Here is a 14,965-nt window from a genome sequence, read left to right as displayed (position 1 = left end):
GTGAAGGCAGCCGGCTTCAGGAGTGTTACCAAGCATGCTCAGTCCAAGCCAAGCAGCAAATGGGGGGCAGGCGGGGGGAAATGTGACCCTGCTTCCTCCTCCCGCCTGCCCCCGCCCCAAATGTCACCTCTGGAAACTATTAATCTCATTTTCGGAGGGACTGAGAATTCCATAGTACAGCTGGTTAAAAAAACTTGTTATTTTCTTCAACGGAAAATTTTGATGAAAAGGTAAATTTTAATTTTTGTCTAAATTTAACAGGGAAAAAATTTCAACAGAAATACAAGTACCAAAAACTTTTATTTCTGCCAAAATATTTGGGTTTTTGGGACATTCCATTTTTCGACAAAAACTTTCCAAAGGAAGCAGAAACTTTCTGTGAAAAAATTGTTTCATCAGAAACCCAATTTCCTGTTAAAAATGTTTCAACTGAAATTTTCCAATGAGCCCATAGTCTTGGGGTGAGCATACTTGCAAAATCCAAAACTGGGGTACTATTGTGGCAACACTATTTAGGGACCTGAAGTAGTCACACAAAGCTAAAGTACACTTCTTTTTAAAAATGTGTGCTGGTATCAACACTGCCAGCTTCTGGATATTTCTTGGACTGCAGGATTTTTTTTCCCCCCAGTAACTTACAGTCTGAACTAGTTTATAATTAAACAGTGAACAAGTGTTATTAACATTTACTTTGAGCAAAAGAACAGCATTGATTGTAGAGACTATCAATTGACTTTTATCTTCACTCCAAAACCTGCTCTTCTCCTCTGATGCTCATTTCACTTGTCTGTCTCAGTAAACACAATGCAAATTCTACTCAGGATAGCCATAATTCTTGAAAAAACATTTTGTAGTTATAAAAAATCCAAGCGTTTTGAGTGATGAAACAAAAAAGTGGGACAGTTCAGGTGTCTCAAGAGACATTTTGGACATTGGAACATATTATGAAAAACCAGAACTGGGATATATATATTCACTTTGCATAGACTTTGCATAGACTTCAATGGGAGACATGAAAATGCAGTATAATATGTCAAAAGGTCACCTCAGCCCCCCTCTGTAAATTCATGTAAATCAGGAGTGGCCAACCTGTGGCTCCGGAGCCACATGCGGCTCTTCAGACGTTAATATGCAGCTCCTTGTATAGGCACTGACTCCGGGTCTGGAGCTACAGGCATCAACTTTCCAATGTGCCATGGGGTGCTCACTGCTCAACCCTGGCTCTGCCACAGGCCCTGCCCCCACTCCACCCCTTCCCACCCCCTCTCCTGAGCCTGCCATGCCCTCACTCCTCCCCCCTCCCAGAGCCTCCTGGATGCTGCAAAACAGCTGATCGGGAGGTGCAGGGAAGCGGGGGGAGGCGCTGATTGGAGGTGCTGCAGGTGGGTGGGAGGCTCTGGGTGAGCTGATGGGGGGCTGCTGACGTATGACTGTGGCTCTTTGGCAATGTACATTGTTAAAGTCTGGCTCCTTCTCAGGCACAGGTTGGCCCCCCGATGTAGATGCACTTTCTGAAATAAAATAATTTATTGAATATACACCATACACTATTTCCAAACATCTCTGTCTTTGTTATTTCAAAACCACATTTCTTTATGCATGGTAAGTATGGAGTTTAAAAAGAGGTATTTGTTTCTAATTATATAAGTGCATATATGTGAAAAAAATTCTTCAGAGATGAACAACTAATTTGTACAGTCAGAAAATTCAAAAATGGCTAAAATGTGTTTTCGTGATTTGTTTTCCTTCTGGATTGAGCCAAGTTGTTAAAAGTACATTCTGAACAGTATATTTGTTTAAGTTATAATTTATTTAAAATAGGAATTTAAAGCAGAAATCTCATTTCTACCATAACTCTAAACATCAGAGTATACATAGCAGATCTAAAGAACCTTTAGCTATCAAATGTTGACCTTACCATATTAGGCCTGGTTTTTTAATGTAACACCTTTTAAGATTGTAAGTTTTTTAAATTACACCTCAGGCCCTGATCCTGCAAACACTTACACGTGTGGAACATTGAACTATTCACATAAATAAAGGTGAGCATACACATAAATGTTTGCAGGATCAGGGCCTAGGGTGGTATTTCTGCATTTTAAAAAATTAATACATTAAGAATTATATCCTAAGACAATTCTCTTTACAAACTCCAATTAATACTATAAAATCAGGATAAAGACTATAACTTGCCAAACTAAAGTTCAAGGTCAAATAGCAGTAGTAAGTGCCTCTCATCTCAACCCCAAACTCACGACAGAAGGCTGTGAAGAATATAAAACCACATGCTTCAGGATTTAAACCAATTCCTAACTATTAGATATACGAATGAGAGCTTTATGTGGGATAGACTATTATTCCACATCTGACTATTGTGGGGTGTCTTGCACCCTCCCTCTGGTACTGCCACTGCCAGAGACAGGATACCGGACTTGATGGACCACAGGTCTGACCCACTATAAGCGTGCCTATATCGAGCAAGTTATCGTAAAGCAGTTTGCATGGTTGCCAACTGCTATTTTCCCTACACCTGCTTTCTAGATACATAGAAAATGTCAGTCTCCAGAAATATCACTCCATTAATCTGAATGAGCAAAAACGAACTAGGAAGGTTTGTATAAAATGGCATGCCTTCTGCTGCAGAATTTTGGAAAGAATAAATGAAATTATGAGCCTTTGCACAAGTCTGCAAAGTTAAAATACCTGTTATTGAACAGTACACAATGTGAGGAGCAATCTTGTTAATGTCTTCGTACCCCAGGCCCATTTCAGCCAGTTTCCCAGGGACATAATTTTCCACAAAAACATCAGACACAGCTGCAAGCTGAAAGAAAAGACAAAGATGAGTCAGACTTCTTAATCAACTTCTGAAAGTTCAACAAGTTCCCCACATAACTTAATTTAAAATTTCAGTAAACAAGATAGTTCCTGGCTTTCCTACAGTACAGAAGTCACAAGGTAATTGTGACTGGCTTAAATAAACTTGTTATTCTGAACAAATGGCTTCTCTACTCTGGTCAGTTACATACTAGAAGTGTTGCCTGCCTAGAATGGATTCACTATTAAAATCTTGAATGTACCATATATGTTGTTATATGTTGTCATCATGGCAATTGGCCAAGAGCTGTCTACATTTAACAGGACAAACACTGACATTATATTTGTCTTTCCTAATTTTGGGAATGAGTAGAGAGAAGAGGAAGCACCCTTCATCCATTGCTGTTTTTTCTGTGGCAGAAACAGATGCTTTTGGCAACAGTGTTTTTAATTTCCAAACTATCAATTTCACATATAGTATCTTTTAATATATTTCATGGGCCTGGTGCTTTTTTTTTTTTTTTTTTTTTTTATTTTTTTATTTTTTTTGTTTTTTTTTTTTTTTTTTTTTACATATAACTATCTGATTATGTTACATGAAAATCCTAAAGGCAGCTTCAGGAATAGAATATCCAGTCCTGGAGCCTGACTTTCTGTATCATAGCAGAAATGACAATGCTTATAAACAATGTGATAGGATGCAGCTGCTTTCTAAACCTAGAAAACTCCATGTCAATGGACTGTGTCTCAACATAGCAAACAAAAGACTACCACCCTTTTCTCAAGTGTATCTATTTCTTACGCTCTGCAACTAAAGCTTTTGATCTGGATATATTCTCCATATGCTTTTATAGTTGACCCCAAGGGCTTTTGCCAAGAAAGGCAACTTAAAGGTTAAAGATACAGAGATATCTCTTATTATTTTCACCTGTTCAATGAGGGGAAAGGATTTAATATGAGTAAATACTTAAAGGCTAATCCTTGGTTATCAACATTTCCTTTATACTTTATATATTTCCACATAAAGAACCTTTGCATCAATTTAACTAAACCAGTATCCTAAAATTGATTATTGTCAACTTGCCTACACATTAATTTATCTTAAATCAATTTAGTTAAATTTGTGTAACTTTCATGTGTGGATATAGGTTTAAAATTAGTTAAATACATCTATACAGATTTAGCTTCTGCATGTAAATTTACCAACTTAAATTACACAATATAAACCAAGTTTAAATGACTAGATCAGCATCCACACTAAGTTGCACCAGTTGAATCAGAATTAAAAAACACACCCCTTTATATTTAAACCACTACAATTGTCTGTATAGACCAGCCCGAATTCACGCCTTTTATTTCAGTGTAAGCTTTTATGTAAACCAACCCTCTGTTGCACAATATAGGAAATATCTATTTAGTTATTGTAGAGTTATATAAATAGTCTGATCCAAAGCCTACTGAAATCAATTGAAAGACTCCTAATGATTTTAATGGACTTTGAATCGGAGCCTAAATCATACCTTCATGTATCCCCACAAATGGGAAGTTATATCTGGACATATTTATAAGTGGTTAGGTCATGCGAACAAAGTTAATTATGAACCTCTGGAGAAATAGGCTTATACCTGAGAAGATGGTGGTGGTCATTTAAAGGAATTTGAGAAACAATCCACTGACACATACATTAATTAAGCACAGGCTTTGTGCAAAAGTGAACTGTTTTAGATTATTTCAAGTTGACCAGAGTTCTACTTTCTGGAGCTATCATGTATCTGGCTGATTACTATGTACAGTACATTGGAACAGTTTCCATAAACTAGTGCCATCATAATCAGCAATCACAACCATTATTGTTCTAGCATGTAGGCTGTTTTACTGTATCTAAGGCCAAAGAAAAAGCTAAGCCAGCAAACATTTAACCGGGCAGACAGAAACTGATTCTCATTCAGACAACAAGGCATGCAACTGATGAATGACTGGATTGGCTGCATGGAGGAGACACTAATAACATCCACAGATATTCTATAAATTCGACATAAGGCATTTTAATGTCAAGGGACAGTATCAAGAAAATCCAGGACTACAACGTGACTGGTTTAAAATTATTTAAAGCCTTTTGTGGAATCGTCTCTAGATTTTTAATAAACATTGTTGAATTTTAATGGGGGAGGATTGATCGTTGTTTAATTCACCATTCCATTGCTGAGAAATGAAATGCACACTATTTCGTAGAAGCTACACTTTTTGTAGCTTCCACAAAATAGTGTGCATTTCATTTCTCAGCAATGTACTGGCATGGGAGGAGTCCTGTCTCTCAGGGAGAACAAGGGTTCCACAGAGCTAGTGCCACTGTCAGCGCTAGCCTGGAAGACAGGAGAAGGTAGGACCATAGCCCTCCAACCTCTCTGCACAGGCTAGCAGAACCAGTCAGGTAAGATGGGGAGCACACTTTGAATACTCTTTAAGGGTGTCTTCACTGTAGAATTAATGCAGGCTCTTACTATGTTGTTTCCCCAACCCCCTCTTGTCCACAAACAAAAACATCTCACCAGAGTTTGGTTGTACTTCAGACACAGGGTGGCTGGCCCAGCTGGGGATACAGGCTAGAGCTCAGGTACTACTTTCACTCAGGCTGGTAACTCGCCCACTTTGTAGTGAGGACATAGGCTAACCCTTTCAATTGCTGATAGTCCTCCAATGCTTTCCCACAATTTCCTCCCCCTCTCACCCCAAAGTACCCAGAAGGAGAGACAAGTTATCCCACAACTCACCAGGAAAAAAATCAGAGCAACTCAGTTTACTGCAGCACAAAGAACCATGGAAAATGCACCCAGAAGTCTAGTGACACACACAGGGGAATGCACCATCAGTGAGGACGCAGTAACTCAGGTTTGGCTTTGCAATGTGGCTGCTCGCACCTGGGCTAGACTAAGGCCGATCACCCAAAGGTGCTGCACTAACTGTACTACTCGGGAGCTCTACGAGCCTTGGTCTCACCCTGATGCCTTGCTGGTGAAATCAGATCACCCTAACCCCGACATAGGGCTGTGACTTAATAGCAACCAAATTCCACTGTTCATTCCCCACTTTAGATCTCTGAATATAAAGTCTAGCTTTCTTATTTTGGTCTCCAATAATGAATGGGAACAAAAAGGCGCATGCACTGGAATTGTACTTAATACAGCTAGTACACTATTCTGTTCAACTTTATATCTTAGTAAAAAGTGGTGGTATAAGTACAAAAAATATAGATCATTTCTGTTTCTCTCTCTCATAACTGCACTCATTATTTGGAAAACACCAATACTAAAAACAGATACTATTTTATTAAAAGAAGAAAATTTTTAGAAAGTAGTATTAATATTGCCAATTTATCCTTTTGGGGAGAACTTTTAAAAGAATTCCATAAAGATAAGTTGTATCCCATCGCACCTATCAATTTCTCTTCTCTGACATAGGCATGAATGTGTGGGATGGATCTGCTGACTTCAGAGACAGAGGCAGTTAGAGCTGTCAATCAAGGACAGCAGAAGAGAAAAGGGCCTGCCCATTAATTTCCCAGAGAGTTTTCCCAAAACTATGGTAACTAATATCAATTTTATGTAAGAACCACTACAAAATTATTTATAGTAAATGCACAACAGAAATATATCCTACAGACTTATCCTCAGAGAGAGTTTTGATGAATTGGTAAGAAGGGCTGTAAAAAAAAATATATACTCAGACATATCAACACAAAAGGATGATAGGATGTCAGATAAGTGGACTACTTTTAGAAGAGAGGAAATGACAGATAAGATTAGATTTCTCTCTACTGAGCTGCATATCCACTTATCCATCACATTCTTAGGAAGCAGCCAGCAGTGACCGAAAATATTAGAAAGGGCAAACAGTGATATGAGCTAAGTAGACTAAGGAAGAGCAGCATGAGTTACTGGGGTACCAAAGGGTGAAATAACCTTGTGACTAATTATGTGAGAGCAGATGTCTGGAAACCCATCTTCTATTGCTTTGTAAAAGGATGAAAAATGGACCAGACTGCTGATTTACAGATTTCTCCTGCTGACTTGCAAGCCTCTTCTACCCAAGTTGTTTTGGCTGCATCTGTGGAATGCGCCTGAAGGTTCTTTGAGGCTACTAGTCTTTTGGCTTTGCTCCTTAACACAGCTATCGATACATGTAGTGAACATTTATTTGCATGCCTTCTTTCCCGTATCCAAGATGGAAGTTTAGGAAATAAGACAATTGATTTTCTGAAGTGTTCAGTACTCTGTATATAAAATTTTAATATCCACATAACCTCTAGCTAGAGTACACAACCACTTCTTTCTGGTGCTTGGGATCAGGACGTAAGTTAAGGATAGATTATTTCCCAAGACCTGAACTTCTCTTATTCATGAATTTCCTTATGGTATTTAACACAACTTTTTTCTGTATGGAACATATAATACTAGATAAGGCTCAGGATGATAAGCATGGAGTGTGCGCCAGATGTATTGACCACTAAGATAACCACCAGTTATAAATCTGCCACTAAAGAAAAAAGTATCCATTCATGCACACCCATTTGGTCAAATCCAGCACTGGGAAGGTCCCATCTTCTGGTTCCAATTTAGGTCCAACTATAATCTCATAAAGATAAATCTGGAAGATTTTAGCACCATATAATCCAAAACCACCAACCTGTTAGCCCCAGACCAGAAACTTTGCCTAAATCTAGTCCAGAACCAAAACACACCTCCTTAGTCCATCTCTACTGTTACTACAACACCACTGCTTTGGTTGCCATTGATCAAAGAGAAAAAAGTTACATTTATGACTGCATCTTCCATAAAGGATGGGGGCTATGGGAAATCAGAGTCAGTAAGGCCTGAATGCTTGCTCTTTAAACCTGAGGTGAATGATTGCACAAATCCTAAATTTGCTTTGTAATTTCTTCTCTGTTAGGCTTCGATTTTCAGTTTTATTTTTTTGTGGGGGAGAAATCAGCCTCCGCTGGAATGATGGTCTCCTTCATTTCCACAGTCACTCTCGTGTCAATTTCAGGCATCTAAACTATTGGTTGGTTCTCCTTTTAGATCTTCTACAGTATCAGGATTTGCCTATTAAGGCATCTGCTGTTGGAAGACTGTTTCCATTCAGACCTATTTACTTCATCTACAGCAGCACTGAGGGAAAAATCTAACTATTTTTTGCTGCTGGTGGGAAACTATTTGCCTGCAGGGGCTTGTTTGGCTTCCTCAAACTACTGCTCCCAGGCCAAGAGAGTCAGGATGACTAAATAATGCAGTTGAAATACTCCTGAGGGAAAAACCTGGTTTGGGGAGCCTACTTAAATTTGTCTGACTCGGAATGAAGAGGCTCCCTCCTCCAAGGGATGAGGAATCTACAGACAAGTAGGACACTAAAAAGGATGAAGCCACATGTTTCCTGAGCATATGACTTTTGGCTTTTCAGTTTTTCTAACACTCCATATATTTTCTAGATATTTTGTAACCCTTGCCTGAGGAATAATCAATTAGCTTGGGGGAAGAGGGACAGAAATTAGCCCTACTTATCTTTTTCCTTTTTAGCTTTTGGCCTTTCAGTAAAATCACTAGGGGAGGAGACCTCAGAAATGACCCATATTTTACCCTAAATGCTCTCTGGGCAACAGAGTCACTTGGAGTTTGCCTATATGAGGAAAGGTGGTTAAGGTGAGGTCCTGCGACTCCTGCCATAACCTGTGTCTACATGAGGGAAATCGTTGGGGTTAGTTAGCATGTTTAGTTACCTAGCCCCAAGCTAATCTTGATAAACAGAACAGAAAGAAACACCATTGTCATAGTCATCAAAGGCAGCCCTGGAGAGAATCAGGAGAACGTGCTGGACAGAGGAAGAAGTTGAGAAGTGGTAGGATGGGGGTCTCCAACCTCCTTCTCTGTTATGGGACTTGATGGATCCTTGCACTGCCACTCCTTACTTGAAGAGTTTACCGTTTCCTGGAATCTGTGTATTTCTTGGCAGGTGGCTGTACCTACTATGGGTGCTAGTTGAGCTCTCCCACTAAGCTATACCACTAACAAGCCATCTTCTGGATGCACAGTAAATTTTGGCTCAGTGCCAAGCTGCCCATGTGTTTCTGCTGAGGTGTTAGGTGCGGATATTGTGGGGTGGCAGATGACGGGAGGGAAGCTGCTAAAATACATCAATTTTATATTAAGCACAATTATTTTATTTGTATAATTTTTCCAAACCATGCATAGGAAACCTATGAAGTTAAGTAACAATCAATATTGCCTTTCAGTTCTATTCTGAGGTCTGTCTATGAAAATGACATTATAGGATTCTTGGTTTAAGGTCTCCAAATGATTTCCATATTCTGCATAAGTGAAAAAAACAAACTCAAATTGAAATACATCATTTTATATATCATCGCCAGCAAAAAATTGCTCTTTGCTATGTTGGTTCTGCAGGGTTAACAGGAGTAACAAGTAGCAAATCTTGTCTGTCACTAAATTAAACAGGTGAGACATAAATAAGGAATAGCTCTATTGAATATGACGTGCCATTTTTACATAGTTACTTCTGAGAATAAAACCACGTTTTAAGTTCTAAAATGAAAAACTGAAAGAGAGACAGAACAGAAATATGAAGCCTGATCTGGCAAGTGAACAGACATTGAGGCAGCTTTGCTATTCATAGGATCTGATCAACAGTAAACACACGAAAAACACTTCAAATACTGGGGCCCAAGCCTGCTCCCACAGACTTCATTGGGCAGTGAGCAAAGTAGACATATGCAAACATTTGCTATACAATATTGAAAATATAGATGAACAGATGGTTCACCATTCCTAATACACTGAAATACGCTTAAACATGAATTCCATTTTTCCACATAAAAGCTTTACTCTAAGCACTATAAATGAAAGTGCAATTTCTCATTGCAATGCACTGAAACAATTTGGGACTTAGTGTGAAATACACTTTAAAGAGGATTTCACACTATCCAAACTCACTGTAACTGAGTTGCACTGTATATTGAGTCATTAAGATAAATGTTTAAGTGTATAAAAGAAAATCAGTGTATTGCTGTTTAACACAACTATACAGGTGATACACATTAATCAACAGGGTAATATAGTTAATCAGCCATTATCTTAATGTTTATTCTTTGCTATTATGCTGAAAACAATGTAAAATGCATTATTTACATTGTACCAGAACATACCTCTCTGATTATCTTTGCTCCTTTTGGATTTTTCATATTGACAGCTATACTCTGGTAACAAAAAATACAATATTGTTTGTTATGTGAAAGTCCCTGTGTCACTCACCCTGTTATCTTCTTCCAAATGTAACAAGTCATACATCCTTAATTGTTCAAAATACTCATTCTGGTTCTTTAAAAGAACTATCCAGTTTCAATTTAATGCTAATTTTAATCTCACCACATTTACATATAGTAAGGATTACACAATTGTAAACTACAGTATTTGGGGTTTGTACCCCGTAAAGCATGCTTAAGAAAAACCAGACAATTCGAATTCTTGCTTTGTTAGTTACTGGTTTCTCCCTAATTGTTACAGTTATCTAATTTGTCAAAAAAAAAAAATTGCTTCTGTTCAATATAATCCAGTCTCTAGTACTACTGCAAATATTATCTAAAGAACATAAAAGAAAATTTTTATAAAGTTTGTTCTGAGTTCCTTGTCACAGAAAAACCCAAACCACAATGCACAATAGAGGAGCTTCTGTTTACCTTTTTATTTCGATTTACACTGAGAAAATAAATGCTTTCTGTTCCAACAAAAGGTGGTCCCCAGGCTCTTGTGTCATCACCAACTCCTGAAAATAAGAATGTCACATTTTTGTATCTGTCCAGTATTATACTGCACCAAATACACTGACAAATATGCAGAAAATGAACACTCTGTTCTTCTCCCAGTTTACCTTTAAAATGGTTTAAGCATCAGCTAGGACAGCCAAAACATCTCCTTTAATCACCATTGGTAGACAATGGTTTAGAATCATACATATTTTAGATATTTTTTTATCTGTAAAGAAAAACTCCGAAACCTGATTAAGCAAAACAGGCTTGTTTTTGCCACTGCTGTGGCACTATTTGAAAAATATTTTTATTGCATTCAAAGACAAAAAGTACAGAATAAGAAGGGATGATATGAATATAAAAACAGCTCACTTCAAAAGCAATATTAACTGTTAACATGCTTGAAAATAAATAATTTGAATTGGACTGTGTTGCACTGAGTTGGCAATCCAGTACCTCTTTTGGGTTGACTTCTTGTCCTCCACACTCCCAATTTCATCAAAAATTAAGAATGTCAATCTCTAGCCTTTATGATTGTGAAAAAAACCTTCAAACTGTGAACCAAGCATAACCAATGTTATAATGAGTTTGTAGACAGCCTGAAACAGCTATCAAAAGAATAAAATGTCCTGCTTATCCGTAACTTAGATGTGCCCTAGGCACGTACCTACTGTGCTTAGACTTTAACCCCTCCCTGTCCATGAATGAATATGAACCCTATGGAAGGGGGAACCAAGCTTGAGTAACCCAGCAGAGCTTAAAGCAGCATATATTATTATTTCACATTTATATTGCAGTAGCACCTAAAGGCAACGGCCAGGTTGAACATCATTGTGCTAGGCATTGTACAAACATAAAAAATTACAGTTACCAAGAACTCCACATTTTGGTGTCTCAAATGGGAGGAGCTTGGGAAAGTATCATTACACTTTTTTCTACACTCATCCCGTTCAAGCCATGCCATCAATACATTTCTACAGTACCTTCCTATAAGGATCTCAAAGTGGATTACTAACACCAATAATGGAGTAAGTCTAGTAACACCTCTATGAAGTAGGGCTTTTGTCACAGGATAAGTTTATGAACCCACTTTACAGATGTGGGAAGCAGACACTGAGAGGTTAAGTGACTCCTCCGAGATCTGAATGTGATAGAGCTAAGAATAAAATGCAGGTCTCCCAAATCTTAAGTTTGTACTTTAACCACAAGACCCTGCTTCCTCCCTATACCCATTATACTTTGAATCCTAGTTTTCAGTTTCACTTATTGGTATGGGACTGTGAGCTTTCCAAAATTAAACAATTTAAAACCCTAGTAAACAAAGTTGCAGGAGCAAGTCTCAGAGGATGATTTGTTGGCTGAAGTGGTAGAATCCTTTTCTTAGGTGTTCATTGTGGATAGCTTTACGATTTAAGTATAATAAATGAGTGTGTGGTTTGACTTTAGTGGGGGGGTTTTCAAATAATAAAAAGAGAAACGATTTTTTTTAAATGGCCGGAAACTTATGTAAGGAAAAACACATGACATAATGTGCAGCTGCTATGACATATCTGCATGCCTCAAGTGCGTAGTGAGGCACAAGACTGGAGGCCAAATGTGGAAATACCTCTGAAACAACTGCACTCCCTGGAGTTTGTTATTCTACTTGTATAATTTTAAGAGGAGCTCAACTAAACAAATAAAATCTGCAAAATTTAAGAAATGTAGTTATTACACTAGGACAAAGCACTTGTTATTAGTATCTAAAACAAGGAAGTTCTTAAGAAAACTTCTTCAAATCTAAAAAATACCTGCATAGAGTGGGAAGAGAAATCAGTTGTAATAAAGTGAAATATACAAAAGTAGCAGCTTGCTGTGATCCTACAAAACAGAGATAAATTCAGGCCATAACTACCATGCTCAGAGGGAGCCATAAAAAAAAAAAAATGCTAAAATTTTTTTTTGTTTTGTTTTGTTATCTAAATATTCACTCCTGAAGTCTGTTAACCTCGGACATTTCCAGAGCTAGAAGGGAATGTTCTGTGGGAAGCTGAGAATCTCCCTTTCCAATGGAATAAAGATCCCATTTCTATTCATGGCCAGATACAAAATACTGGAATGTAAGGTTGTAACAATTTTATACACAGAAAATCTTTCACTGGTACAAAATTGAATTTACATTTAGGGGAAAGAGAAGGAGACATTTCTCTGGCAGGTTGTTTTTTAAGTCAGATACTTGAAACTGCTCAGTGATTTGGAATATTAGAATCAGCCTCAGGAAGATGAATCAGTGGGCAAAGACACCTTTTAATCAATGAATCCAAGTGCTTGTAATCCCCATTTCAAGACATGTGTAACAACAACAAAAAGGAAAGAAAATAGTTACTGTAATCTAGACATTTTAGTTTTTTTTAAATGAAGCTCTAGTCTCTTGTTTCTTGCCATACCAATCTGTTCAATTCTACTTCAATATCTCTGACTTATGTGCCTAATTGTGGCCAACCTCAAGAGGCAAGTAATTTGCTCAGTATTCTACCTCTGTGCAACAAAATGTACTCCAGCTTAAGTTCACACAGAAAAGCTTTAGCTCAGGGCATATTAAACTACTGAAACATAATACAGTGATGGGAAAACACCTGCTTGTTCCCTTACTGGTATGGGATGTGTCCTATGGGTGTTTACTCTGGTACAGTGCAAAATACACTTAAAATTCACAATGTCCGACTAATGCAATATGAATCTACATCAGTGGTTCTCAACCCGCAGGACACTTGCAGCCCATGTGACAACCTCAGAGCCATACAGATAGTATATATATTGTGTGGATGTGGCCTACATAAAACAGAGAGCTGCATATGCGACCCGCATATGCGACCCACAATGGTAAATAGGTTGAGAACCACTGATCTATATTATTTCCTTGGTGGGATAAGGTATTCCTAATTTTATATGCTTACCTAATTTTCATTCAGGACACATTTTTTTAAAGAGAATGTTAACTCAAACATTGCTCAAACTGTAGATTTTAAAAAAAATAAATTAGAAATATTTCTAAACACAAGCTAACATTCCCCTTCAGCATTTGCAATCCAAACATTGCAGCACTAAGAACCTAGCCAAGCTGAAGCAAATTCAAAGAAGTGGGCAAACAACATAAACAGTTTAAGTAACTGTTTTAAATCCTTCAACTTTGATCATCTAGGCTTTTATTTGTGAAAGGGCATGCATTCCCCCCCCCAGCTACCCCAGGAATGGCTCTGACTTTCTTATTTTAGTGTCCACGCTGTATAATATATTCAAGTCCCCTCCACTAACACCTGTACAGTGCAACACAACAATCCTAATCTCTCTGACCTTCAGCTCCTGTTCATCAGGGACCAGGGAGAAAATGAGATCTCCCTTCCTTGGAATTTCCTTCAATCTGGGCTCAGCTAGCCATGTACTCCATGCTCTAGCACTTCCTTTCTGCCTTTTATCAAGATAATCAGCTGATGGGCCAATTAATTCCTTAAATCACACAGCTTCCTTGTCTGATTAACTACTTCCTCCTTATTTCCTCAATCAGCCATCACTGGGGAAGCTAATTGAGGCCACAGTGATCAGAGTGCTGACCCTCTATTAGACCTCAGCACTCTGTCACAATGAATAACATAATGAAGTAAGAGTTTGCATAAAATATGATTTTTAAATTGGCAATTCCTCTTTAAAATCCACGTACAGAGCCTAATAACCATACAATTTCCATCCCTTACATACAGAGCTGTGTTGCACATTCAGTTAAGAAATTTTCACATGGCTCCTGCTAAAATCATTGTTCTTAGAAAATATACCTATAACATCATGTTCTACACCTACTTAAATCTCCGCCAACTCACAGAGTTTAAGCCAATTTTGTTCAACTTACCATTATGTATTTCCCTATATGTTATTTGAATGAATGACATATATTTTCTATGGATGTTTCAGTTCTGGTTTGCCCCCCATTACATATGCATTTCACAGAAATCCATTCTGCAATCACATGCTATTTACAACCAATAGGGAACAAGACTAAAAGTTCCTATTCCTAATCTAGGTACTCCTAAATTTACAATTATACTCATTTCTATCAGGCTATCCAGATTCTTATACTGGCACCTATCAGCTGGTGAAAAATAAGGCCAGCTCCTGGGCAGTTGGCTCCCCTTCTGTTCCTTGGAAAGGAGGGGCAGAAGGAACAAGAACTCAGAGCTGCAGCAGCAGCAGTCATGGCCTTCAGAGTTTGGGAATCCTGCAGAGAGGTGGGCCAGCCTAAATCACTTGTACTGGGGATATAGTGGGAGAGCCTGGACAGGAATAGAAAGAGATCTGCAACTC

At 38.1% G+C, this 14,965-nt stretch overlaps 1 protein-coding gene across 2 annotated transcripts in view; it reads right to left on the bottom strand.

The window, feature by feature from the left end:
- Window positions 1–14,965, bottom strand: part of LOC112113496 (succinate--hydroxymethylglutarate CoA-transferase) — a 579,588-nt gene that overhangs the window by 557,185 nt on the left and 7,438 nt on the right. The window contains exons 4-6 of one of the 2 annotated variants that reach the window (XM_024209791.2): window positions 10,562–10,647; window positions 10,031–10,081; window positions 2,704–2,824 (exon numbers count right to left, since the gene is read on the bottom strand). In XM_024209791.2, coding sequence (XP_024065559.2) covers window positions 2,704–2,824; window positions 10,031–10,081; window positions 10,562–10,647 — 258 coding nt within the window. The remainder of the gene's footprint in view (window positions 1–2,703; window positions 2,825–10,030; window positions 10,082–10,561; window positions 10,648–14,965) is intronic. The other variant, XM_024209792.2, reaches the window with a different exon arrangement.

Source organism: Terrapene carolina, unplaced genomic scaffold (genome assembly GCF_002925995.2).
Source record: "Terrapene carolina triunguis isolate 2854851 unplaced genomic scaffold, T_m_triunguis-2.0 Scaffold182, whole genome shotgun sequence".
NCBI lineage: Eukaryota > Metazoa > Chordata > Testudines > Emydidae > Terrapene > Terrapene triunguis.
Note: the sequence above shows the minus strand (reverse complement) of the source record. Positions and strands in the feature narration are given on the sequence as shown.